We start from the raw sequence: 27,162 nt of genomic DNA on the forward strand, positions 1-27,162 counted from the left end.
GGACAGCAAATACATTTTTCATGATTCACAGTATATACTCAGGCTGGGTCATTAAAGCGTTAACTTGACAACCTGTGTTTTTATTTACTCAATCTGACAAACCCTACTTAAGTGGTAATCTTGATTGCCAATTTGACAGGCTTTAGAATCACCATGGAAACACACCTCTGAATGGTACCATCCTGTGAGCTGGATTCTCAGCTGGACTAAGAAGGAGAAAGCCGCCTGAACACCATCATCTCTTCCTGCTTCCTGACACCTGATACAATGTGACTATCAGCCTTATGCTGATACTTTTGCTGGGTCGTACTTTCCCACTGTGATGAACCGTCACCCTTAAAGTCTCAACCCACAAAATCACCTCCTCCCTCAAGCTGCTTCTGGTCAGGTATCTGGTCACACAAAGGAGAAAAGCCACTAACACACCTTCCCACAGCTCTGAGATCACACCCTTCCCTGACACCTGCCCACAGGTGGCAAAGATAGAAGCAGAAGATCCTGACTACCATGGCACCAATTAGGCCGACTGCAAATCCTCGGAGAGACAGTCCAAGGTGTCTGGCTGTCCTTGTTCCTTGGGCCAAGCAGCCAGGAGCCGTCTGATATCTCAATAGAATGCTGGAGCCTTTCTTTTTACCACCCAGGGATGGCAGCAGGAACCTTGGGAGTAGCAAGAAAGTGTCGGGAGCCTTCCTGAATTCCACAGCACCAAGTGTCTTCCGAGAGAACCTTCCCAAGACACCACAAGCTCTAATCTTCCTATGGCAGAAACAGAAGCTATTTGGTGCCTAAGGGTGGAACTCATATTGGAAGCAGAATACTGAGACTCAGCTGGAGAAATAGCACGTGCTGCAAAATTCACGTGAGAGAGATGAGAAGGGGCTTCTTCATCATGTCCCCCTGAGGTCAGTGAGGTAGGGAAAGGGATGGTGTTAACACCCACTTTACACACAAAGAAACTGAGGCTCACAAGCAAGCTGGCAGAGACACAGAGAGGATGACGGTCAAGCGTGGGTCTTAATTCTCAGCTGCCACCTATCAGACCCAAATTCTCTAGAATTTATTCAATTTTCCATTTAATTCCCATAGAAAATAATGTCTGGCATGTGTTCCTGGAGGTGACAACCTTAATATCAGAGGGAAAAGAATGGTAGAGCCCCTGCCTGAGCTCCCTTGGTACTTTAAAGAGAGGAAAAAATATTCTGTGTGTCCAAGTGCAATTTCTCCACAAGGTTCACTTTGCCAGTCTGTGACCATGAGTGTCTGGATGTCTCCAAGGACTCCCGTTCCTCCTGGCACCTTAACACTCTCTGTCAGGGGGAGGCCGCCCGGCTGGGGCAGGGCACTTCCCTCCAGGGTGAGGCCACCAGGCTTCTGCGCTCGGCCAATGAGGTGTGAATGGGGTTCTGCCACCGTTCTCTCAGCTGGGCTGTCTGAGGAGGAGGAGGCAGGGTCAGAGCCTGCGCACGAGCGGCACAGGAGGTCCTGGGCTTCAGGTGCAGCTGGGAGAACAGCAAGAACATAGTGACACCCAGGCTTGTCCTCAAATGCCCTAGCAGGATCCCAAGATGCCAGGAACACCTCTTTGGTTTGAGGCACTGAGCCTCAAGCTTTCTTACTTATAAAACAAGAATAGTATTAGTACCCACAGAGCGATTAGGAAGACTAAATTAGAGAATGGGTAAAAACCACCTAGCACAATGCCTAGTGATGGGGAGTGCAGGAGATTGTCAGTGTTTGTCTGAATTGAATTGACTCATCTAAAGTCACCCGAGAGATGGGCCTCTGGGTATGTCAGTAGGGAGTACCGAAATTATGTTAATTGATGTGAGAAGATCCATCTTAATTGTGGGAGGGACCATTCCCCGGGCAGAGGACCCCTAGACTATTTAATATGGAGAGAACAAACTGGGTGGCAAAATGCTCTCTCTCTAACTATGGGTTCTATATAACCATGTTCCTCAAGTTCCTGCCCCTGAGATCCCCCTTGGTGAGGGACTCAGCCTAGAACTCAGAGCCGTAATAAACCAGTTCTTTCTTAAGTTGTTTTTGTTAGAGATATTAGTCCATCTATAAACGTTGTTCATGTAACAATGGGGACAGGATCTGGTCCTCCGAGAGTCCCCAGTAGATCTTTACGCATCTTTACCCTTCTGTTTCATCCACACTGCCCGGCGTCTCCATCATGCCGAACATAAAAGGCTTGGGTGGGAAGGCAGCTCCTGTTCCCCTCCCAGCCCAGCCTCTTGTTTGGACTCCTCAAGCAGGTGTGTAGATCTTCTGCAGCTTCCTGGAAAACAGCCCCTGGTATGTCTACTGGGAAGTGCCGGTGAGCAATGCTATGTACTGATAGTGCCTATAACTTCTTCGGGGTAACCACTACTGCCTGGTTTCTATGGCAAACTAGTGTGGCTACTGGGATTAAAGGTGTGTGTCACCACTGCCTGGTCTGCAAGGCTGACCAGCGGGCTCTTTTATCCTCTGATCTTCAGGCAAGTTTTATTTATAAAATATAAATGAAATATCGCCACACCTGTCACGTTGCCAGAGGTTCTCCAGTGACCCTTGCCCTGGCTAGGCTCACCTCTACAAAGCTGCCATGAATCCTTGCAGCAAAGGTGGCTTTGTGATCTGAATTTCTTTTCAGGAAATACAAAGCACTATAAACCCAAGCAAAAGCCTGTGGTGGAAAAGAGCATGGGCTCAAAGGGACAGCATCTCCCTACTGGTTCTCTCCAGGGACAGGCTGCCAAACTGTCTTCCAAATATTTGTGTTTACACCTGTAGACTAATGCCGGTTCTCAGCCCTGGGCAGAAAAGCTCCATTTTTGCAGAAGACGCCACTTAATGCAAAGATTAATATCTGGTCTAAATGATTGATGAGCATTCATCCCTAATTGGGGCATCTATATCATTCCCACATCAAGGCCTGGGAGTGTCCCAGAAGGAAGGGCAGATAGAACTGAAGACTAGAAGGGTGGGGGGAGTGTCATGAAACATTGCCATCCAGACACGACATTACTGTGACCATGAACACACAGCAGCTATGGAGACGTGTGTAATATTGGACCCTCCCACATTCCATCGTAGAGAGAAGAGGTACCCATAAGACCCCGCTCTTTCCTGAGGGGTTAATGACTGCTAATGGCTGCCATAAGGGGTCGTGTCATTTTCTCCAAGGGTATTATCACTGAGGGACTAGGTGGGAAGAAAATTAAGAAAAAAATACAATAAAAGAAAGGCAAGGTCCCTTCTGCACTGTTCTAGGCAGTTCTCAGGTGGAACTGAGGGAGCCCGCGGGTTGAAATAACCTGCCAGCTGCGCTCCCAGAAAAGGCAAGGGTTCCCGCAACACTCTCTGCTTGCAAGGAAACCTCATGAGCTAGATTGGCCCTGTCCCAGGAAAGGGAAGACAGCTTAGAGGGCTCAGCCTGAGAAGGGTCAGGAATGGGACAGCAGCGTGTCTGTGGGGATGGGGGTGGGGTCACTCTCGGCCCAGACAGTAAGTGCCCACCTCATTATCATCTCAAAAGGGAAGGAAGGAGCTGTGGGAGCTAGCTTCTTCTCTTTTCACAACCTCCTCCCCGCTAGAGATCTTCACACAAAGGAGGAGGAGCTGGGAAGAAGCTGGACCTGGAGGCAGCCGGCCAGGATACGCAGAACTATGGGACTAGCCCGCCACCTGGTGGCCACTTTTGGTAGTTGCGGCCAGGCATTTTTGGAAAACTCTGTAGGCAGGATTGAGAATCTTCTGGTGTCTGGTAACAGTTTCCCTACGTAGCCAGGGCTGGCCTTGAACTCACAATCCTCCTAACCTCAGCGTCCTGAGTGCACGGATTTCAGGAGTGCACCACCACAACCAGCAAGACCCATTTTAGGCACCCAGGGAACATCAGTTTGAAATGACTGGGTAAAGCTGGGTGGTTAGATTCAAGAAAGGAGTTCAAAGGAGAAGCTGATGGGTCTGTGGTGAGAAGTTTCTCAGTCACAAATATTCAATGACCGTGGAGCCAACTTCCAGGCGAGCCCACGAACATCAGTTTCTTTTCCCCACCAAAGGGCAAGAAGGATGCCAGAAAACAAACGCTGTTGTTCCAATTAAAGGGTGGAGAGACTACTTAGGCCAAAAGTGTATCTCCAGCTCCCACCCACAAGGGGCAGCACCTAAGATTTATACACTCCTCATTCCTGTAGATTAAGGAGATTGATGACCAAAGACAAAATGTAAACGCTACTTGGATGGGTCCCTGCCTTGTTCACTGTGCCTTGCCACAATACCACATGTTCTATGGGTAGACATAGAGCAGTAAATCTGAGGCAATCACCCATAGACTAATCAAGAAGGCATGACCAACAGGAAACGGGCACAAGGGGATAAACCCTGCCCTTTCTGCACAATACTGGGGATAAAGACACAAGCCATGAATGCTTGGAAGGTACTGCTGCCATGATCAGTGTCACGCAGAGGGCCACAGCCCTCTATAATAGCAAGCATATATATTTAAATGGCATCGCTGGGTACTTTCATATTAACTTAGGCATTACCGACTTCCATAAAGCCCCTTTATAATGTAGGTACTGCATTAGGCACAGCAAGTTACAAGAGCCACACAGCTGCAAGAGGGCTTGGGGGACAGGACAGGAACTCTGCCTAGCTGTTACCACACCACGGCACAGGATCTCCATTATTAAACTCCATTTTCAGACAGGAAGCAACTTTCTTAGGTAAGACAGCCAGTGCAGAATAAGGCCAGATGTCTGGTTAGGAGCCGTGGAGACGGCTCAGTGGATATACTGTTTAACTTGTAAGCAGGGGTACTGGAGTTCAGATCCCTGAATCCATGTACAAGCCTGGCAGGCTGGTGGCAACCGGTAATCCCAGTCCTTAGAAGGCAGAGACAGGGAATCCCGGGTGGCAGGGATGGGGGATAGGGTAAGGGGAGGTAAGCTGGTTAGCTCATCCAGCAAGGATCAGTAAGCTCCTGGTTGATTGAGAGATCCTGCCTCTAAATAAAGTGGAGACCAGTCCAGGAAGACACGTGATGTCAACTCCAGGCCTCTACACAGAGCGTATTCGTTAATACGCAAACACGTACCCACACACATGAGGACACACATACACACAAGCACACACACAATACAGATAGACTTATATTTAAAAAGTTGGATTAAATAGCAACTTGAGAACTTTGCTTCTTCAGAAAGGTCATATGGTTCCCGTGCTGTGTTTCTAGAACACTTGCAACACCCATATCAACCACTTTAAGATGTTTAAAGCATTTATATAGAACTTCCCAGACCTGGGGTCTCTGTTTATTTCAGAGCTGTTAAATGTGGGGTTTGCAGATGGGGCTCTGTTCATATACGGTCCCTAGAGAAAAAGGCACACAGCTTCTCTTCGATGAACCCCTCCTTCTCCCAGCTAGCCTCAGAAACCATATAAGCCTTTTATAGCACTTATTTTCTATTCTGTCCTCCCGAGAAGTGAGACAGCCCCATGCAGGTTCCATCCCTGAAGCTGCTTACCAGTCTGTGTGGGCATCATCGATCACCAACAAGATCCTGGGTCTCTGAACCACGGGTGTGACAGGAGTTGGTGGTTCCATTAACCCCGAGGGGGTCTGTGGAGTCTGTTTCATGGCACTGGAGAAGGAGCTGAACAGGCTGGATCCTGGAGAAGAGAAGGAGGCAGCCAGGGGCTGGGGGTGCCTCCTTTCAGTGGCCGGGGATGCTGGGGAGCTACTGGAGCTTTCTGGGCGCTGCAGGTCCGGCATGTAGCCATTGGGCAGGTTGGCCACAAAGCTGCTGTCAGATAGACGCCTCCGGAGGAAGTTCATGGCTGCGATAGATGGGAAGCCTCCGTCCACACAGAGGAACTAGGTGAGGCTCAAAATGCAAGGAGCCAGCAACAGGGAGCAGGAGGTGTGGGGTCAGAGGAGCCCAGAGCTTCTACACACCAGAAGTGGGCTTCCCAGAATTCTGTTTACCTGTTGGAAACAATCCAGTAATCACATTAGTGGAACCAAACGCCTCCCCTTTAAAAGCAAACAGATAAAGAACATTTCTATGTTCCCAGCCCACTGCTGGTGGCTTTGCAAACTGGGACACACTTTTAGAGACTATTTGGCAATATGCCTTAAAAGCATACAACTTCCAATTTCAGGAATTCTACACTAAGAAAAATAATCTCAGTAACAGGTAAAACCCTCATGCATACATAGACATATCATAGCCTTACCAACACTTTAAAATACTGAGAAGCCACTCAGCATTCAGTCACAGGACGACACAGCCACTCAGTGGACTGTTTGTCCATTCAAAGAGGGTTCAGATGGAGCATCTTTAGTAACAATACTAAGTTTTGTATTGTAAACTTAAACACATCAAGCCTGAGCTTGCTAGCCCATGCCAGCAACATTCACAGCTACAATGGAGGCAGAGACAGGTAGATCAATAGTTCAAGGCCTGCTTGAGCTATAGTGAGTCCAAAGCCAGCTTGAATAACTTAGTAAAAGCCTCTCTCAGAATTAAATGACAAATAAATATATAAAAATGTTTAAATGGCTGGGGCTATAGTTCAGTGGAGAGGGGCCGAGCATGCAGAAAACTCTGAGTTGCACCCCAGCAACTGAAAAAGAAATAATCATAATACAAAATTACATGTATAGAATAACTACAGCCATATAAAAGTATCACAACTTGGAAATTATAAATAAGTCACAGCGGTGAATATATTTTGGTAACATATGTTATTTGACCTTTTTCTATTTATGTCTTCCAAATGTTCTTGAATGTATAATGTTGAAGATTGAGATGTCCCCCCCATTAAGTTCATGTGTTGAAGATCTGATCTCCAGTGAGAAGAGATCTGGAGATGAGGCCTTTGGGGGGTGACTGGAATTGGGTAAGTGTTAATGATGGAGCCACGGAATAGGAGTAGAACTCTTTTTATGAGGGACACCCTCTGCGCCTCGTAAGAACACAAATAAAGGCGGTCGACTGCAAGCTGGGAGGCGGCCCTCACCAGACCCCACCATGCTACATCCTGCTGTCAGATGTCCGGATTGTGAGAAAATAAATTCCTGCTGTTTAAGCCATATGGTCTGTGGCGTTTTGTTGTGGTAACTGAAACAGACTATGCACGCAGACACACACGTACACACACAAGTTTCTGGAAATCATTTATTTCATTTGCTTACTTTTGGATTTGGTGTGTAAGTGTGTGTATTTGTGTGTGTGTGTGTGTGTGTGTGTGTGTGTGTACATGCACTCCGTGGGAGCCAGAGAACAATGTGGAGGCAGGTATGCGTTCTCTCCTTCCACTCTGTGGGACTGGAGACTGAACTCGTGTGCCTTTACTGTCTGAGCTCAAGCCATCTCACCAATCCAAGAATAATTTTTAAAACTTCAATGTTTATTTGAGATTGAGAATTAAGGGCTACTTAAGCCACAAAACTGAACTATATGTTTCTGTCATATTTTTACATGTTATTATTGTAAATTTTACTTTCAGGAAAACTTGAAGTCTTTACAGTCCAATTCTTTGTTAAATAATAAGGTGGGGGTGGTGTTGGCTTGCTTCTGCCACCGCAGAAAGTTCCCCTGTGCCCCTTTCTGGTCAAGCCACACCTCCTCAAGGCACTAGTGTACACTGCTGTGCCTGGATTTTTACCTGGGAGCTAGAGACCCCAATTCTGCTCTTCACATTTCCATGGGAAGAACCTTACTGATGACGCCACCTCTGTAGCCCTGAGACTAACTTTATGTCTCAGACCCATATCAGTGATGTTCTGTTGCACTTGACAGAAACATATATTTAAAAATACTTCCATTGTTTTGTGTCAGGTTCCTCATAGGGGCCTCAATTCCCGTAGCATCTTAAGTCAGGCCTATTGAAGAGTGCCACCCCAATCAACAACTGTCAGCAAGAATGAGAAACAGAATTGGTCTGAGGGAGGGGTGCTTATGTGGTACAGTTTCAGCAAAGCCTTGGGTGATCCTCTTGAGAGAAACTGAAACATCTCCTGAGTCCCCACACTCTTCCTTCTGTTTGTACGCTGCTCATTAACCATTACACCCACAGCTCTCTGCCTTAGCTGGAGCTGCTCTGGGCCAAGCTTTCTGTTTTACCTGGGCAGATGTGGGTGGCTACCTCCCCTTAAGGCAGGGACTCTCTTCTATAGTGTATCTACTTTTTGTTTCTTTCTAGCAACATCAAGCATTTTCTTTGAAACATTTGTGCAAAGTTCAATGTGAAGAGGCTAACCCTAACAAGCTACTGGTCACTCCTGAAATTCAACTGCCTTTCTTTTTAAATTACCGGATGAAAAGTTTGTCAAATACTTCAGTTGAAGAGACCTTGCAGTTTATTTAACAATCTCTTTTGGGGGAACTCTGGTCTACCTTACACTGGTAGGAATTCAACCATTACCACCAAACTTGCCTCCTCTAAACTTTTCTGTCTGCTGGAAAGCCCTCTTTCCTTTTTATTCTGAGGTAGAGCCTCACTATGTAACCCAGCCTGAGCTTGAACTCTCAAACACCCACCCTCAGCTTCCCAAGTAACCGAGTTTACACGAGTGTCCCTCCAGGCATGCTTCCTTATAAACTTCTGATCAACCCCAACTACAGGGGTTCTCTTAACCCTTATTACTACAGCCCCAGGAAGATTTAGATTTGTCAAAGACAAGCTGGTAAAAGATGAAACTATGATGAATCTATGGCTTGAAATCTATGCTGATAAAGAACTTGGAGTGGCCTTGTGGAGAGTAAGGTGTCTTTAAATAGAATAGCTGGGAAGTCCTATATGAAGAAGTGACTTTTTTCATAACAGTATTTTTCTGGCAGATGATGTCATTTTTTGATACATATTTTCACTATGGGTTGATCAAATTAGGTAAACAAACAAAACTATCTCAGGTACTTAGAATTTTGGTGTGGTGAAAGCATTTAAAATCCCCTTTGGCAGATTGAAAATATGAGATATGTTCTTTAATATTTAACATCTGTAGTCCTTACAACGGACAGCTGAAGCTCATTCTTCCCAGTTTCAACTCTGATCAACATCACCCAGTCTCCATCCACATCTTTCCTCTACTGCTCAGAGCCATGGTTGGATGCTTTGAACTCTTAGATGCCCCACTTGAGGCCATATAGTCTGTGTTCTTCTGCACCCTGCTTACTTGCCTTAATATAGCATCCTCCAGGTTCATCCCTACTGACAGAAACAGGAGTTCCCTCTTTTTAATGACCTAATAGTATTTCATTATCACCAACACCACACCCTCTGACAATGAAAGCAGGTTGATATCATACCTTGCTCATTGTTCATCATGCTGAAATGAACACAGGAGAGTCACTGGCTCTTTGCCAAGGTGCTTTCAGTTTCTTTGGCTATGCACGCGGAAGTGAGACTGCTGAACCAAACAATAACTCTATTTCTTGTTTCCTGAGGAGCCCCAACACTGTTTTCCATTAATGACTACATGAATTTGCATTCTCATTCACAGTATACAAGTCTCCTTTTTCCATGCATTTAATTTTTAAAATTATATTTATCCATGCACATGTCACAACGTATGTGTAGGGTTAGAGGACAACTTGCAGAAGTCAGTTCTTGCCCTCTACCGTGTGGGTCCCAGGTATTTAACTCGAGCCATCAAACTTAGCGCCTTTACCCACTGAGCAATGTTGCTGGCCTCAGCACTCTTTCATATTTGCTTATAATAAACATTCTATCACATGTGAGGTGTCTCCTTGTACCCATTTGCATATTCCAGATGATGAGAATTGGTCTTTGGTCATCTTGGGTCTTCTTTTAAGAAATGTATATTCAGGTACTTTTTATATTTTTAGAATAGATTATTTGTTTTCTTGCTGTTGAATTGAGATCTTATACATTTTTGGATGCTAGCCTCTTAACAGATAGATGTTTATAAATTCTTAGAAACCTTGACTGTAAATGCCCAGCTTTATTCCTGGGCTCTCTGCCCTATTCCAGATCAATCTCCATTGCTGCTACAGTTTATGAACATTTTTTCCATTTTATGCATATGAGTGTTTTGCTTGCATATATGTACCACAGGTGCCTGGTGCTCACAGAGGTCAGAAGAAGGCAGCAGATCCTAGTAAGTGTAGCTACAGTTGGTAGTGAGCCATCATGTGGATGCTAGGAACTGAATCCAGGTCCTCTGCAAGAGTAGCCAATATTCTTGATCTCTGTGCCATCTGTTGGGAACTATGTCATACCTTTTTAATTATTTTTGCTTTGTAATAGATTTTGGAGTCAGGTAGAAGACAATGCCTTCTGCTTTCTTTTTGCTCAAGATTTCTCTGTGTATTTAAGATCTTTGGGGGCTGGATAACATTTCTATTTTGGTCAGAGGTGACATTGGAATTTTGATAGGGGTGGTAATGAATTTAGACTGTTTTTGGTGGCATGGACATTTGAACAATATTGACATTTCCTGTCCATGAACATAGGGTACTTTATTATCTATTTGTGTTATATTATTTCCATTAATATTTTTCTAGTTTTGTCACTCATATTTTTCACTTCTTTGGTTAAATTTATTGTTAAATATTTTTGATGATATTGTAAAATAATTTCATGTCATGAAGAAATTCTGCTAGTTCTGTGTGTTTTGCATCTTGTGGCTTCATTACATTTTAAAATCAGTTCCTTTGGGGTGTGTGAAATACTTAAAAGTTTTCTATAAAGGAGATTGTGTTACCATAAAAACAGAGACAATTCCTTTGGTATGGTCATGAGTCTCTAAGATGAAGAATGAGGAGACATGTATGTACAAACTCCCTATGGTAGGAAAGACATTGGCACATCTGAAAAAGAGAAAGAAGGCCTACTCTGCTGGGGGAAAAATACAAGTTCACAAGAAACTATTTCGAAGAATAGAGGAAGATTAGATACCCGATCAAAAAAGGTCATATTGAAAATAATTCTGGCTTTGGTACACCGATGATAGAACTCTACAGGAAGGTTACAGAGAGGCGGGTCCCAGGGAGTCTTCTTGGCTGTGAGACACAGAGTGTGGAGGATTTAAGTGACTGCTCTTCCTTAATCAGGGTTTCAATTTTCCGTGCTTCTAGCCACACAATGTTAGCCACGGCCCAAAGCTTTTACGTTTGAAAGCTCCAGAAACATTCATGTGTTCTAAACTGCACATTGTTCAATGTGGTGTGGAAAAATCTCATACTGCACTCTTCTACCCCACTGCCCAGTGTACGCACACTGTGTAATGCTACCTCCCATCAGCCGCTTAGACCCCATCTTTTTCACCAGAATTCGATGATCACAATATAGCAACTCTTGTATTTAAATGGCAGGTATTTTTATTTAATGGCTGCAAAGTGCAAAAGCAGTGACATTGTCACATACTGGCCACTAGAGGGCGGGAGTGGCCACATTAGATTAGAAAAAAAAAATCTTAAAACCTTTTCTCTGACAGCCTTGCAAGCTTAACCTCTCAGATGCTGAGGTGGGAAAGGGGAGCAGTGAGAAGGATGAAAACGGGTTGGCTCGGCTGTAGAGCCTGATGAGGGATGATCACAGGGTCAGAAGCTTTGCATCAAAGTGGCAGGAGCTTTGTGGAGTAAGGAGAGTCATCCCACAGTCCAGGGAAGAGAGCAGGCATCTCTGTGCAGATGTGTCAGAGAAACTTGGGTTCATTTCCTTGCTCACTCTCAGCTGGGTTTATGCTCCTGGGTTCCCACCTAGGCTCCATCCACTCTTAGGCCAGAAACCTCACATTTTGGCTTCTCCTTTTCCAGTATAGGTTTCAGATGCTCATTCCTTTTGTCTGGTCAATCCTCCTATTTGGTCTGCAAGATCCAACAAACTGACTCCAATGGCGGCTCTTACCCAGAACACATTAGTTAAAGAAAACACAGTCCCAACACTCTGGTGTTAGACACAGGCAGACAGAATCAGTTAGCCTGAAGGTTGAGCTGTTGGGTTCTGCAACTCCCTGCCCACAGTGTCTCAGAAAGTTAACTCATCTCCCCGTGCTTCGATTTCTTTGTTTGCAGAATTCGGATGTTAGTGCCTACCTCATAGGGTTCTTATGAGAACCAAGTGACTAATGAAGATGTCTGAAACAGTGCCTGGAGTGAGCAGAGTCCCCAGTGCACTTAGGAGGTCCAACAGTGGTAGGGAGGGCAGTGGTGGGGCTGCAGAATTTACATGAGAGTGAGCTCACAGCTACTAATACCTAGGCCAGTGAGGCTACTGGTATTGAGCAGATCAAAATGGTGCCAAAGGGCTTGTGAAAATATTTGTCCTTTAAGTCAACACAGAGTAAAATGGACTTACTGGGTACCTAGTTCTATGAATTTCGACACATTCTTGTAACCACTGAAACTCAAAACAGGGTCCATCCATCATTCCCTATGAAACCTCTGTCCAATGCCCCTCCAAGGTCACTCACACAGAGCTCTGCCCGCTGACCCCTGAACTGCCTACACTGGTAATGTAGATGAGGAATATGCAAAGCTCCCCTAATTTCTTAATCAACAGGGAAAGACAATGAATCCCAGAATGGATCTTCCTGGGTGTGCTTCCTGCAAACTGGCTGTTCCCTCCACAGGAAGTCCCTCCAGATGCCTGCCCAGCCTCCTTTAGGTATTCCTAAATGCCACCCTCTAGAAGAGGATTCCCTTGGGATGCCTCCAGCAGTACAGCATCTTCTATTCTGCTTACTGTCTGCTTTCTGCTTGCACTGACAGAATCCAAGTGCCTCAAGATCAGACACCACTGTGTGACCCATGCGTGCCCTGGCGTATTCTAAGCACTTAGGACAGTGCCGGCACGTAGTAGGATAGCAGTAACCATTGAGTGAGTGAATCTATATAAAATTACACGGACAAAGTTCAGCTACCTCCATGGGTTTTCTGTGGAGACTAAGTGTGTTGCTATACTAAAGAAAGCTCTCTAGGTTTCTGACACACACCTCAGCCAACCAAGCACCATGCTGCTGGAGGAGCAGCCATCTTCAGAGTTTAGTGGCCACCCCTCCGTGCAAACATACCCGGATTCATATCGTGTCCCTCACTCCACCCACCCTCGGCTCCATGAGTGAACACTAAAAGGAATTGTTCTTTTTCTCCTGATTCCCCCCCCACCCCGCTTACGAGAAAGTCTCTGGTTAGAAAGTTTAAAAATTCCTGGACTTTACCAATATATTGATAAGTGTGGGTACAGTCAGTGTCTCAGGGGAGGTAGGAAACTCACAGACTGTTTTGGTTGAAGTTAAGAGACACTTAACCTTCTGGAGAAAAGGTCAAGTGCCAAGGGACCAGTTCCAGCGATACTAGCGGATGTCTTGGGACTTTGGAGCTCAGAGCTAGACGTATCAGCTTGAAGGTGCCTGCTGATGTTGAAGAGTTCCATCCCACAGGCCTTTCTCCTGAGAGTGGTACAAATAGCACAATAAGAGCACTGTGGGTACCCAAAGATTTTAGCTTTGAAATGATAAATTGTAGCCTTCTGCACCCTCTTTCTCCTCTTGAGGAAGAGCAACCAAGGGTGCTGGGAAATTTTGTGAGGGGTCAGTCAAGTGAAATCTTTCATTTGTTGCTAATTACCACCCCCCTTCTGAAATACATTCAAATACAGACATGCCCCAAACAATCTCAAAACTCAGGACATGGAAGTAACCATTTACATTTAATAAATTGAGGCATTTGCTAAATCCTGTGAAGATTACATGGCTAATATGACTGATCTATCTACACAAAGAATCTGCAGAACCCTCTGGGCATCAACATCCAGGACTGGGGCCTATGCTTGAGGTTATTCAATCTTCATGCCAGTTTGCCTCTGATTTATCCAAACTTCATTATCTGAGGGTCATGACCCAAATCCCCACGGTGGGGAAAGCTTGGAAGCAGGAGTACGAGGGGGCTGGCCACACTGCATCTCAGTAAGGGAACAGAGAAGGATAGATGCTGGTGCCTCTCTCTCTTTCCCTTTTAACTCAGCCCACAAAAAGGTGCTGCCCGCATTCAGGGTGAGCAGGCTACCCTCTTCTGTGAAACCTCTCTGGGAACGTCTTCATAGAATACCTTAAGGTGCAGATCTAAACCCAATTGAGTTGATAATTAAGACACACCACGGTACTTTACAAGGGATCCACTGTGGTTTGTCTACAAATCTGATTTGGGGAAACACTTCTCCAGACCACTGTCTGCTTGCTAGAGGCTATGGATCAGATGCCCAAGTGGCCAGTCCTAGAGGAGAGAGAGTTGCGGGAGTTCCTTGTGACAAGTGACTGTTGAGAACACTGCTATCTGGAAACTGAAGCTCCCTGCCTCGGCTCATCATTGAAAGCATCACAAATCACTGTAAACAAAAACAGAAACAAAGCAACAGAGGGATCTTTCACAAGTTGAGGACTGTGATAGTTGATCTTGTCGACTCAATGGGCTTTACCGTCTTCTGGAAACAAGCCTCTGGGTATGTCTTCAAGAGATTGTCTAGATTGAGTTAACTGAGTGGAGACCCACCTTAACTGCAGGCAGCACTGTTCCCTGGGCTGTGAAAAGGAGCTGGGTACCAGACTCCATCTCTTGCTGCTTCCTGACTGTGGATGCTATGTGATCAGCCACCTGACACTTCCGCTGCCACCTTTGCTGTGATGGACCATACACTCAAACTGTGAACCAGTATAAGCCCTTTGTTCCGTAAGCTGCCTTTTGTCGGGGTATTTATAACAACAAAGGGATGACTGTATAATAAGATCCTGATGATGGTGATGGTGCTTATGAATATGGTGATGTTGTTGTGATTGGCTATTTATTGGGCTTGAGATCCTGGTTCTGTGGAAATGGTCCAAGAGATGGGGCTCTCCTTCCCAACAACCCAGACCAGAAGATGCTATCACCTCCATTTTTACTAATGTACAAATCAAGGACCAGAGATATTTTGGTCACTCAGCTTGCCAGACACTGACCTATTAGCTCAAGTCACCCATCCTCCACCTATGAGTCAGCTGAGATATCTACTCAGTGTTGGCCACTATTGGCAGAGCAATTTAAAAACCCCTCTTCCAGCTCTGGCGGCCACAATCTTGAACATCTAGCAGCCTTCCTAATTATCGCATGAAGATTTAAGCCCTAGCAGGCTTGAGGCCATGGTCCATGGGCATTCCACTATACCACGGTACCCTAGTCCCCTTGGAATCTGGCTTCTCAGGTGCTCAAGTTGGGCTTGACCATTTATACAGAGGTGCTCTGAGACCCTGTTCTTGTGCTCCATTGCTCACACAGTGGTTTCACAACTGTTTCCCCTTCTCTAGCATGTCCTTCCCTATGCCCCTTGCACTTTCTTCAGAAATTTATTCTGTTCATGCTCTCTGGGCTCATTGCCTCCTCTGGGAAGATTCTGGTGCTACTCACCAGTTACCAATTAGGTCTAAAGCTGCTTGCAATGATGCCTTCTGAACACACTCCTCATTATGGGTTTGAAGAAGAGGTACTGAGCTTGGCTCTGAGCACTAAGGTACCAAGGCTGGTAGCACATGTGGCCTTGGTCTTGTTGAACTGGAAACAGCATCAGGTAGAGAGGAGCCAATGAGATGCCTGTACTGCCACAATTTGGAAATAAGTAAATAAGTAAACAAGTTAACCTTCTTAGAGACAAAGGGACCTCATGGCTTACCATGTTCCTTAGAATACAAAAATTGTGATGAGAAAATATCAGTTGCCTTGGAAATTTGCATGATGCTTCTGCCAGAGGAAATAACATATACAAAAAATGTGCTGCCTGTCGTCTATCTCAATATCCACAGAGAAGATATATCTATATATTTATATCTCTATCTATCTATCATCTGGACAGAGAGAGAGAGAGAGAGAGAGAGAGAGAGAGAGAGAGAGAGAGAGAGAGAGAGAGACATAGAAAAGTAGACATGGGCAGGAAGAGACACATGGAAAGACAAAGACAGACAGGGAGGTAGACAGATGGAGGTACACTCACCAAGAACACTCCTGATGAGCCAGACTGAGCCTACTCGGCCTTCAATCCCTTCAATCCTACACCTTCAGCTGCTGGCCAGGAGCCCCCTGCCTAGAGCAGGGAAAATGACCAATTGGCAATGCTCCTAAAGGCCAGGTGCCGGCCTAATGAAGAAGTTAGAAAATGCATTTGGGAAAGCAGACAAGGCATGGCTAAAAGTCATCCCGGTGAATGGGTCCAAACGGAGCTCCTGGTGTCCTGCTTCACCCCTTCTCGTCCACTTCCACTTCAGTAATGACCCTACTCAGACACACAGGCTGGCAATTCAGGGGTCTGCATGCTTCTCTCCTCCCCTCCCACACACAGCCACCACCACCCAAAACAGTCGGATTCATTTGCTTTTTTCAAACCCATAGGCACAGTTCCTAGACAGATACAATTCTTCTTTGGCCTCTGTCACTCACCCCCCGACAGGCTGTTAAGTCCTTTTGACCATTTTTATGCCCCGGCCCCTCTACCAAGTGTACTTTGGAATGTGAGACCCTTTCACATCCTTATGGAGCTAACACGATCGGGAACCTCTCCTTACTCACTTTCCACACCAAAAATAAATTTCCTTTATTTCCCTAATAAAGGAAATTTCCTCATAGTTTAAAATGAAATGCCCTCCAGGAATACAGATTGAACATTCTTTTGAGAGGTGCTGGAGGAGATGCCTAGCTGGAGGAAACCCATCATGAAGGGATATATCCCTGGGTACTGTATCTTGTCCTGGGCTTCTCTTTTTCTTGCTCTGCTTCCTGGCTGCAATGTTGTGAGCTACTGGGTTCCACCCTGCCTTTTCCATGGTGATGGAATGAGAACTCTGAAACCACGGGTCAAACCTCCCTCCCTCTCATTGTTTCTGTTAGGCATTTGATCACAGTGACACAAATGCCCCAATGACCTAAACGTCCCTACTAGAAGGCAGTGATCAGCCATCCTGTCACATGACCTCAGGCCTCTGTACTAGCCATTTCTCCTAAGATTTCTTCTCCAGCTCCTTCTTGCCACACATACCCTACCTTTATTATCATTTTCTCATTGTTCTCTAGCCAGTCTGATCATGTCCTGTACTGTTCCAGCACCCACTGCTGCCCACAATACGACTATGCAGTATTTCCCATCAAGCACTCCCAGAAAAAAAGCTGAGATCTCTGTTCTCACTGCCTTGCCCAGGATCTGGCATACAGAGCCCACACATAGTGAACACGGAGTTGAAGTCTGTTGAGGATTTTAGGTCTGTAGGTGGTCGTCAGCGATCTCTGGCCGACTAGGGACAGGCATGGGAGGAAATGTCTGTGCAGTACAGAACCCCCACACTGTGGCACTCCTACGTCATGGCTGTTTTCCTGATGGGGAGAGCTACGGCTTGAGCATGGTTAGTCTCCACCAAAACTTTCCTCCCTGGGTAGTGTTGATAGGTAGAGCCTAATAGAAGGTGTTTAGGTCCTTGGGATGGAAGCTTCGTGAATGTATTAATACTGTCCCCCCATGAGTCATGCAGGACTGAGTTAGCTGTTAATGTCATCTTTGTGTCCTTCTTGCCTGCAGGAACTTGCACCCCACTCTCCTGATGTGGATGTACTGTGAGGTTCTCACCAGGCGTAGCAATCTCGTCTTGAACTTTTCTGTCCATTATTGTGAGCTAAATACATCTCTTTTCTTTGCAAATGATCCATTCTGAGGATTCTGCTACATCAGCAGAAATCTGACTGAAGCAAGAAAACTTGGCAGACTAACGGTTTGTCCAGGGTCACTTAGCTCAGGAGAAGAACAGGTTAGACCAGAGCACTGGTCTCTTGAGTCCTTAACAAATGCATTTATATGCCTCCAAAATCGCCTCAGCTAACACGCAAGGGTATCATGAATACTTGCTAGTCATTGTACCGTCTCCCAACAAGGAGAATTGTCTCTGAATCAGCAACTAGCACCCACCATGTGGCTGGTTATGAACTCTGAGACTGAACCAAAGACAACCACTCTCTCACTAATAATCCTCACCCAATGCCGTGGAATAAATACTATCACTGACCTCATTTAAAGATGAAAAACCGAGGATCAGGGGACTTAGTAACTTGCAAAATGTCATTTCCCAGTTCTCCTCCATCTCAGGATGTAGACTTTCAAGCACCGAGACACCCTGTCATCTGCCCTGCCCTCCCATCTCCTCTTCTGGTGTCACATGCTAACAAGGTGCTCACTGGTAACTGCTGTCAATGCAGTACCTTCTCAGCCCTGCATTGCCCTTCACCTTGGAAAGCCAAAGTCTGGGAACTGGATCAAGAATAATTGTGTCAGATACAACAACTTCAAGGACACATTCCCATCTTGCAGGCTGGCAGCCTTTTTGCTGCTGAAAAAGAGACATGTGGGTAAGACTCGAGTGTGTGTGTGTGTGTGTGTGTGTGTGTGTGTGTGTGTGTGTGTGTGTGTGTGAAGGAAAACTGGGTGAGTACTATCACAGGCTCCTCATGATCAGGATGATCATGTTGACAAAAGCAAACAACAGCAGCCAATGGTTAGACACCGCGAGGTCTTGTTCAAGTCTCTCTTGTGTACCAAACCCATCAGTCCTAGCAGATACAGGGGAACAGAACATGCAACTTTGGCACAAAGACTATTTTGAGCTAAAGTTAACTAATTAAGATCAAAGAAAGAGCTCCCCATTCTTACTCTGTTTGCCTAAAACCAGGGCACCCATTTCCCCACGACTCGCTGTCTACCAGGAAGTACATGAGTTAATTACTAGAGACAACTTTGAACCTTTACCAACCATCCCACAGACACAACAGGAATTTACCTGATAAACTTTCCCTAATCAGCCTTGCTTTTTTTCTATTAGTGTCCCGTGTATTTATGGCCTGGTAAGCTCAGTTCTTTTCCTCTGTGTCATCAGATCTCTGAGCATTTCTGTTCTTTTGTTTAGATGTTCCAGGACTCAGGGTCCATTTACCTTCTCAGAGTTGCTCAAGTTCACATTCAAGTGCCTGTGATTTACCACACAGTTGCCTCCCATCGCTCCACTGTGAGCTGGAAATGCTCACCTGACCAGCTGCACACCATAGCTCAGCAGTGCTGCACATGGCAGGGTACTGGATGCTTCCTCCGTGGTCACATGACTACCTGGACCACTGGCTGCAGAAGTCCAGCATCATGAGAAAGGATCACAGTACATACAGCTACCTTGGAAAGAAGGAACACATTCAAAATTTGAAGCACCCCACTGAACGAGCGTCACGTTTGCGCCATAAAGAGAAACAGCCTCAAGCTGAACTGCCTCAAGTTGACTGACAAGCAAGTGCCTGTATCCACTGCATGCCTTAGAAACTGTTTTTCTTTTGACAGTCTGTCCTTGGCTATTATTCTAAATCACAGGGTCCCAGTCAATGACCCTAAGATGACTTAGTTCTCAACCTTCCTAATACTAAGGTGCTTTGACACAGTTTTTCATGTTGTGTGACCCCAACCATAAAGTTACCTCATTGCTACTTCATAACTGTAATTTTGCTACTGTTGTGAATCGTAATGTGAATATCTGCTATGCAATCCACAAAGGGGTCATAGGGAAACAGGTTTTCCTTTCTCTACAATAATTCATTATTATCTATGTTTTACATGCGGAAAGAACTGAGGCCCAGAAAGGGAGAGCTCCTTGCCCGATGGCCACAGCCCTAGGGTTTGACCAAGGGAGATGGTTTGGCTCCTGGATATGAGTCCCTCCCCCTTCCAGCTCCACCCTCTGGGCAAAGCATCCTACAGCCTGGATAAGCTTCTTTTTGATGAGCAAATGAAGGGCCCTCTTGAAGAACACATGCAAATCTTTGTTTCCTAGTATTAACTGCCAGAGCCAAGCACAGCAAAAAGGTTAATTTTTCTGTCTTTGTTTATTTTGCTTTCTAATAAAACTAGTCATACCATATTAGTATAATTAGTAATAATGTTTACTGAAATTACTTTTAACTGTCTCACTATACCAAAAAGTACTTAGTTAAGCACCTCTTGTGTATTCTCATATACTCCTAGCAATCGGACAGAGAATGTTCAGGCTTCCTGATTTTATCCTGAGGAAGCAAAGTCTTACCAGGACAGGTATTTTAACCAAAGAAACACAAGCCACCTCATAACTCAATGGCTGCTGGGATCCCAATGTCTAATTTTGTCCATTTACCAGTTAATCTTTCTTCTTCCTTCCTCAGAAACAGCTCCCCATGGAGGTCAGGGGAGGAGTTTCCTGTACCTCTAAAGTTACCAGGGGACTGGAAAAACCACTATCATATGGATACCACAATAAAGGAATGTACAAATGAGGGGAGACAGACTAAAATAATATGGGGGTTAAAAGCATGATCAAAATAGACTGTATGAAAAGATTTCAATTTAAAAAAAAGAACATGGGGGCAATTCTGTGCCCTGCTGACTCTCTTCTCATTGGGGCTTACTGCCTCCAGACACCTCCCTTTCCCTAGTGGTTTCCCTACCCCTGAAGTGGCTGAGCCTCAGCTAAGCACAAACTGAGACACATAAAAGAGCAAATGACACCTAACAGGCAGAGTGTAAGGAGCTTTGGAATCCTGGCATCAGGTTTTCCCACCAGTAGCAGCGCTGTCCCGGAGGGGGGCGGGGTAGGGGCTTTTCTCAGTGGATGGGCTGCCTGGTAGCTGCTTCCTGGGTCGTGAAGTAGCAGCCACGCTGAGGCAAGCCCTTGTCAAAATACTGAAGGTGGGCTCAGATTCCTCCAACCAGCTCTCCTTTCTATCCATTTAGTATTATTTTTAACACTATAACATTTTTATTAAGTTACTGAGCATTTCAGACACATGTACAATGTGTTTTGATTACATTCACCCCCCACTCCTTCCTCTAGTTCCCTCCCAGATCCACCTACACATTTTTACCTCCCCAAACCTCATGTTCTTTTCTTTTTTAATCCACCAGGTCCATTGTGTGCTGTCCAAATAACTCATAAGCATGGGGCCATCTATCAGAGTGTGGTCCACCTACCAGTGGCCACAAACTTTAAGAAAACTCATTCTCCTCCCACAGAAGCCATCAGCTGTCAATAGCTCCTTAATTATGGGTGGAGGCTCCCGAGCTCCTGATCCATACAAGAATGCTGACTGTCTTCGTTTTGTGCAGTGAGTGCAGGAGCTAACTGTCCTGTCACGTCCAGAAGGTCCTCCCTGACCTCTGGCTCTTACAATTGTTTAGTGTTCTCTTCCACAATGGTGCCCGAGCATTGTGGGAGAGGGGTGATATATATGTCCCATTTATAGCCCAGATCTACACAGGCACTTATTCTCTGTACTTTGAGCACTCGTGAGTTTGTATTAACCACCATTGACTGCAAAAAGAAACCTCTCTGATGAGATCTGAGAGCTAGCTATTCTAGTCTCTAGGTATAGAATTACAAATTTCCATGGGAGTTTGATGCTATGTCTGCTTAGCAAAATAGTAGTAATAGGTTCAGCCCTTGGATCTGCAGCAAAAATACAAATAGTTAAGAAATGGTTTCAAATGCTTGTCCTTAGCCATCAGGGAAATGTAGATTAAAACTACTTTGAGATTTCATATTACCTGAGTCAGAATGGGGAGGAAAGAAACTCTTTTCTCATGCACTGTTGATGGGAGTGTAAATCAATGTAGCCACTGTGGAATCAGCGTGACAGTTGCTCAAACACTAGCTACATCACATCTGGGCATATTCCCAAAGGAATCTATTTCCTATTACAGAGACACATGCCCATCCATGTTCATAGATGCTTTTATTCACAACAGATAGGACATGAAAATAACTGAGATGCCTATAAATCAACTTATGAATTGTTAAAGAAAATGTGGGGGCATATACATAATAGAATTTTATTCATCTATAAAGAAAAATGAAATTTGCAGATAAATGAATAAAACTAAAGAACATTGTACTGAATAATTTAAGAAACCCAGAAAGACAAATATTTAATGTTCCTGTTCATATGAGGATATTGATATTGAATCTTAAGATTTTTTTTTATTTTAAACTGGAGTATCTGTAGAATCCAAGAAATAAGAAAAGGGGAAGAAATAGCTTAAGGGAATGGGGGCAGTAAAACCTTGGTGATATGAAAGGGTTCTGTGCAGTGATTTTTTTTTCCTAGATAAAACCATTCATCTTGGAGTGGAACTCATTAAGACATAGAATGTTTTAAACAGAGGTGAAATATCTCCTACATAGCTGCTTGTTAAACACAGGAAGTAAGCAACTCAATGTCTTAAGGAAGTCCCTGAAACTAACCAGATTCACTGGTCCTCCCTTCTCATACACATATTAGCAGTGAAGACTGCTGAGATGCTCAGACAAGTCAAGCAGCCTAGAAGAAATGAAACAGAGACAAGCCCCTTATTTTTTGCTTCTTGATCTTGTCACTTCCAGCTCCTAATCCTTCTGTGCTTCAGTTTACTCAGCATACAGCAGGGATAATAATTCTAGCTCACTCCCAGTTTTGGCAAGAGTTAGACCAACCCATACAAACTATTCTTAGCTCACAGGCAGTGAGTAAGAAACCAGAAGCTCTGCCACAGTGAAGCATGGCTCTGGTTCCCTTGGTGAGTAGGTAGGACAATGTGCGAAAAGGAGGTGCTGCAGCTGTCAGACACTTCAGGGAAAGCTGGAAGTGGTACCCGGTACAGTGTTCTGCCAACCTCTGCACAAACCACCTGCGGCTAGCTCCTCTTTCACAGCAGGGGGTCCTTTCTCAAAAGCCGCTATTACCAGAGACTCCGAAGGCGCAAGAGGCATCCTACACGCCTGCTTAGAACATTCTACCAAGGCAAGTTGGTGTCCATAACTGAGGAGCTGATGAATTGCTCCCAATGCTTCAGACCCATGGCTCCAGGCTGAGTCTGAAATCCGCTGAAAGGCAAGCTGTGGGGCACACCTGTGAGGGGTTGCCTTGATCAGGTTATCTGGAGCAGGAAGACCAACCCTAAATGTGGGCAGTGCCTTCCAACGGCAGTCCAGATACAAGGAAGTTAGAGGGGAAAGCTTTGCGTTGGGGCTCATTGTCCTTGTGTCCCACTAGCAAGTTCACCCACCCTGCTTGCGATGTTCATCTGCTCTGTTTTTTCTGCTGCTACTACTCCCATCTGTGACTTCCAGCTTCTTTGGCTTTCCTACACGGAGTAAAGGCCAATGTCTCCTCAGGAATCCCCCAGCCCTTCAACAACAGGGTGTGACTGCTGAGGCATCCAGCCCCACGGACTGAGCAGCTCCAGGGTTTTCAGACTCTCCAGTGTGAGGAGAGCTACAATAGTTAGACTCCTAGCACGCATGTAAGCCAACCTAATAAATAAATCCCCTTTTAATACATATTCATTCTATCAGTTCTGTTCCTTTAGAGAATCCCAATTAATACACATCTCCATAGCCTCCCGTTTGGAATGTTTATTTCCCAGCTGGTGTTGCTATTTCAGGAGGCTGGGGAACCTTTAGGAAGTGGGGCCTAGTTAGCTAAGGGGTCACTAGAGGTGAGCCTGGAAGGATACATCTGCTCCTGGTTCTGGCCTAGCTCTCTGTTTCCTGGTCTGCTGTGAGGTGTAGCCTCTTCCACAGATTCCTACTGTCATGATGGACTAAAACCCTTGAAAACTAGGGACGGAAAGCAATCGCTTATCCTTTAAATTCTTATTGGCAGATATTGTGGTCACAGGTGACATGAAAGCAACTGGTAGTCACATGCTCAAGAAAACACTGGAATCCAAGAGATCTAATTAATACCAAAAGCCAGAGCTCAGTCTGTAAAGTGCTTGCTGCATAAATACAAAGACCCAGGCTCAAATCCTCAGCAACTATGTAAAAGTCAGGTGTAATAGCACATATTTGTAACCTTTGCTCCTGATCTATTAGCTCCAGTTTCAGTGAGAGACCTTATCCCAAACAGTAAGGCAGAGCTGGAGCGATGACTCGGAGGTTAAGAGCACAGCTGCTCTTCCAGAGTACCCTGGTTTGGCTCCCAGCACCTGTCAGGCAGCTCAAAACTACGCATCACCCCGGCTTTAAGAGATAAGATGTCTTTCTTAGCCTCTGTGGAGACACAGACTCTCTCTCTCTCTCTCTCTCTCTCTCTCTCTCTCTCTCTCTCTCTCTCTCTCTCTCTCTCATAAATAAATAAATAACAAGAAAAATAAACACAATTGAAAACAAATAGAAAACCTAAGAGGTATAAATTTGAACAGATATTTTACCGAAGATGATGTATGATTTTGTGTGACAACTTGACACAAACTAGAGTCATCAGAAAGGAAGGAACCTCAGTTGAGGAAATGCCTCTATGAGATCCAGCTGTTAAGGCATTTTCTAAATTAGTAATCAATGGGGGAGGGACCAGCCTATGGTGGGTGGTGCCATCCTGGGCTGGTGGGCTGGTTTCTATAAGAAAGCAGTCTGAGCAAGCCGGGAAAAGCAAGTCAATAAGCAGCTCCCCTCCATGGCCTCTGCATCAGCTCCTGCCTCTAGGATCCTGCCCTGTTTGAGTTCCTGTCCTGACTTCCTTCAGTGATGAACAGCAATGTGAAAGTATAAGCCAAATAAATCCTTTTCCTCCCCAACATACTTTTTGGTCATATGTTTTTTTCTAAGCAATGGAAACCCTAAGACAATGAATGACAAACATACACATAAAATGAATGCCCACATCACTAGCAAATTATAGAAATTCAAATTCAAACCGTGGTGAGATACCACTAAGCTGTTAGAATGGCCAAAATAAACAGTAGGCTCAGTACCAAGTGCTGAGAAGGAGGGAGAGGATGTCGAGTTCTTGGGCATTGCTGGCTGAAATGCAAACCAGCATTCTGGAAAAAATAGTTTCTCAAAAATTTAAACAGAACTGTACCCTGAGATTGCTAGTTTGTTTTCCAGCAGCCCAGACCTAAATAGTCACAAAAATATATTAATTATAGCACTGTTTGGCCTATGGCTCAGGCATATTTCTAGTTAGCTCCTATATCTTAAATGATCCGATTTCTATTAATCTATGTATCCCATGAGGGTGTGGCCTACTGGTAAGGTTCTGGCGTCTTTCTCCATCTACATGGTATCTCTTTGACTCGGCCTACACTCTCTCCATATCTCTGTTCAGATTTCCCACCTGACTTTATACTGCTCTGCCATAGGCCAAAGAAGCTTCTTTATTAACCTATGGTAATAAAACACATTCACAGCATACAGAGTGCATCCCACATCACATAATCTCAGTGCACGTCCTAGCAGACCAACTCCAGGTATTTGTCCTAGGAGAGGGAGAACTTACACTCACACAGAAATCTCAACAAACAATAGTTTTATTGATAATCCCTCAAAGCAGCAGACAGCTTTAAAACACCATTTTAAAGCTAATAAAGCAGTGCCTGGGGTGAGCAGTTCTGCTTATGTGACCTTCTTGAAAAGTGAAGCCGCGTACAACATTTTCTCCCTGTGTTTGCACGCATGCCCCCACACACGATGTAGATATGTACAGATGTTGGTGCCAGGGTGCACAGGTGACTGTGTGCATGCCGGGAGGCCGCAGGTTGATGGTACATGACTTCCTCTATCAGTCTTTATGTTTTCTGTATGTTTGCTTGTGTTAGCTTTCTGAGACACGGTCTCTCACTGAACCTGGAAAGCTCACCAATTCAGCTAGACTGACTGTCCACCAAACTTCAGGGATCTTTCTGTCTCCCTCAACCCCTGCCTAGGGTTGAAGTTATAGACAGGTACTGCTTTCCCTAGCTCTTTTTGGTGGTGGTGGTGGTGGTAGGGATGCTGCCAGCAATTCAAGCTGAGGTCCTCAGGCTTACAGAGCATACTTTACTGACCGAGTCACATCTCTGCATATGACATTCTTGACAAGACATAACATGGTGATGGAGATCAGATCTATGGTTTTGAGATGTTAAAGGTGAGATGTTTGTGACTTTGGCAGGATAGCGGGAGTTTATAGCATGTTACACCAGAACAAGATTGATTTTCCTATGGGACTATATATATATATAATTACATACATACATATACACATATATACATAATATATATACATTATATGTGTGTATATACACATATATATATGTGTGTGTGTGTATATATATATATATATATATATAATCAATTTAAAGACTGAGTCAGGCAGGCATGATAGCACATCTCTGTAATCCCAGCACTCCAGAGCCTGAGGCAGGAGAATTGTGAGTTTGATACTAGCTTGGACAACACACTGAGACCCTGAATGAAATTATTATAAAGCCAGTCAGTTGTCAACCCACATTGTCTCCTTGACTAAAAATTCTAACTTGGGAGTAGAGTTCGATTTCTCTTCCTTGACCCATAAGTCTATAGCACATTTGGTTCCAGGGACCCTTGCAGTGACATCTTCTCTAACTCTCCCTTCCCTGGCCTCTCTACCTACTATACGAGTCACTCATTGTTCCCCCCACCCCACTTCTGACCTATTACTGAGCTTCACAGGGAGGCTGAATACCAGCTTTACAGGCAGATCTTCTCTAAGTGATTTTCCTGCATTGAAAGCTCTCTGTGCCTTCGTATGGCTTCATATTTTACCCCCACAAGGTTTATGACCATGTGATGTTATACAGTGGACAGACAACAGTACTGTCAGCCACACAGAGCATATACCACTTAAAAATAGAGGGAAGGAGTCAGGATGGCTCATTTAGGGATATTTTCTGCGTTATCCACCAAAGCATGTGATCCAGGAGAGTAAAGACCTCAGCTGACTCTCCAGTGATAGACACTAGTACTTAGAATGCCGCTAACCACAGGTAAGAACTCCTCAAATATTTGTTGAATGGATAAATGAATAAATCCCAAGAGATGAACATTCAGCCACGAAATTCTCAATTCTCTGAAACTGATGTTATGTTTTCATTTTGTATCATCCTTCAAAGTAGAGCAACCCCAGTTTAGAATAATGAATTCGGCCCTTGACATTTAAAGCTGTAATCAGTCTGACATCTTCCTGCTAGAGCAGGAACAGGATCCAGGAAAGACCAAGGCTGGGCACTCAGGCTTTCTTAGAGTAACATGATGTGGAAGCTACCCAGAGGTGCTGCTTCCACGGACAAAAGAGATGCCCTGCAATACCTACCTGAGGAGGATTAGCACCAGCTTCTGGGCAT

The 27,162-nt window shown here is 44.9% G+C and overlaps 1 protein-coding gene across 5 annotated transcripts in view; it reads right to left on the reverse strand.

Annotated features, from left to right (window-relative positions):
- Window positions 1-27,162, reverse strand: part of Syn3 (synapsin III) — a 382,057-nt gene that overhangs the window by 343,987 nt on the left and 10,908 nt on the right. For all 5 annotated transcript variants that reach the window (XR_012908665.1, XM_075954797.1, XM_075954798.1 and 2 more), the window contains exon 2: window positions 5,526-5,986. Coding sequence is in view for 4 of the 5 variants with exons in the window: in XM_075954797.1 (XP_075810912.1) it covers window positions 5,526-5,836 (311 nt within the window). In the remaining variant the exon portion in view is untranslated. The remainder of the gene's footprint in view (window positions 1-5,525; window positions 5,987-27,162) is intronic.

This window comes from Microtus pennsylvanicus, chromosome 20 (assembly GCF_037038515.1).
Source record: "Microtus pennsylvanicus isolate mMicPen1 chromosome 20, mMicPen1.hap1, whole genome shotgun sequence".
Lineage (NCBI taxonomy): Eukaryota > Metazoa > Chordata > Mammalia > Rodentia > Cricetidae > Microtus > Microtus pennsylvanicus.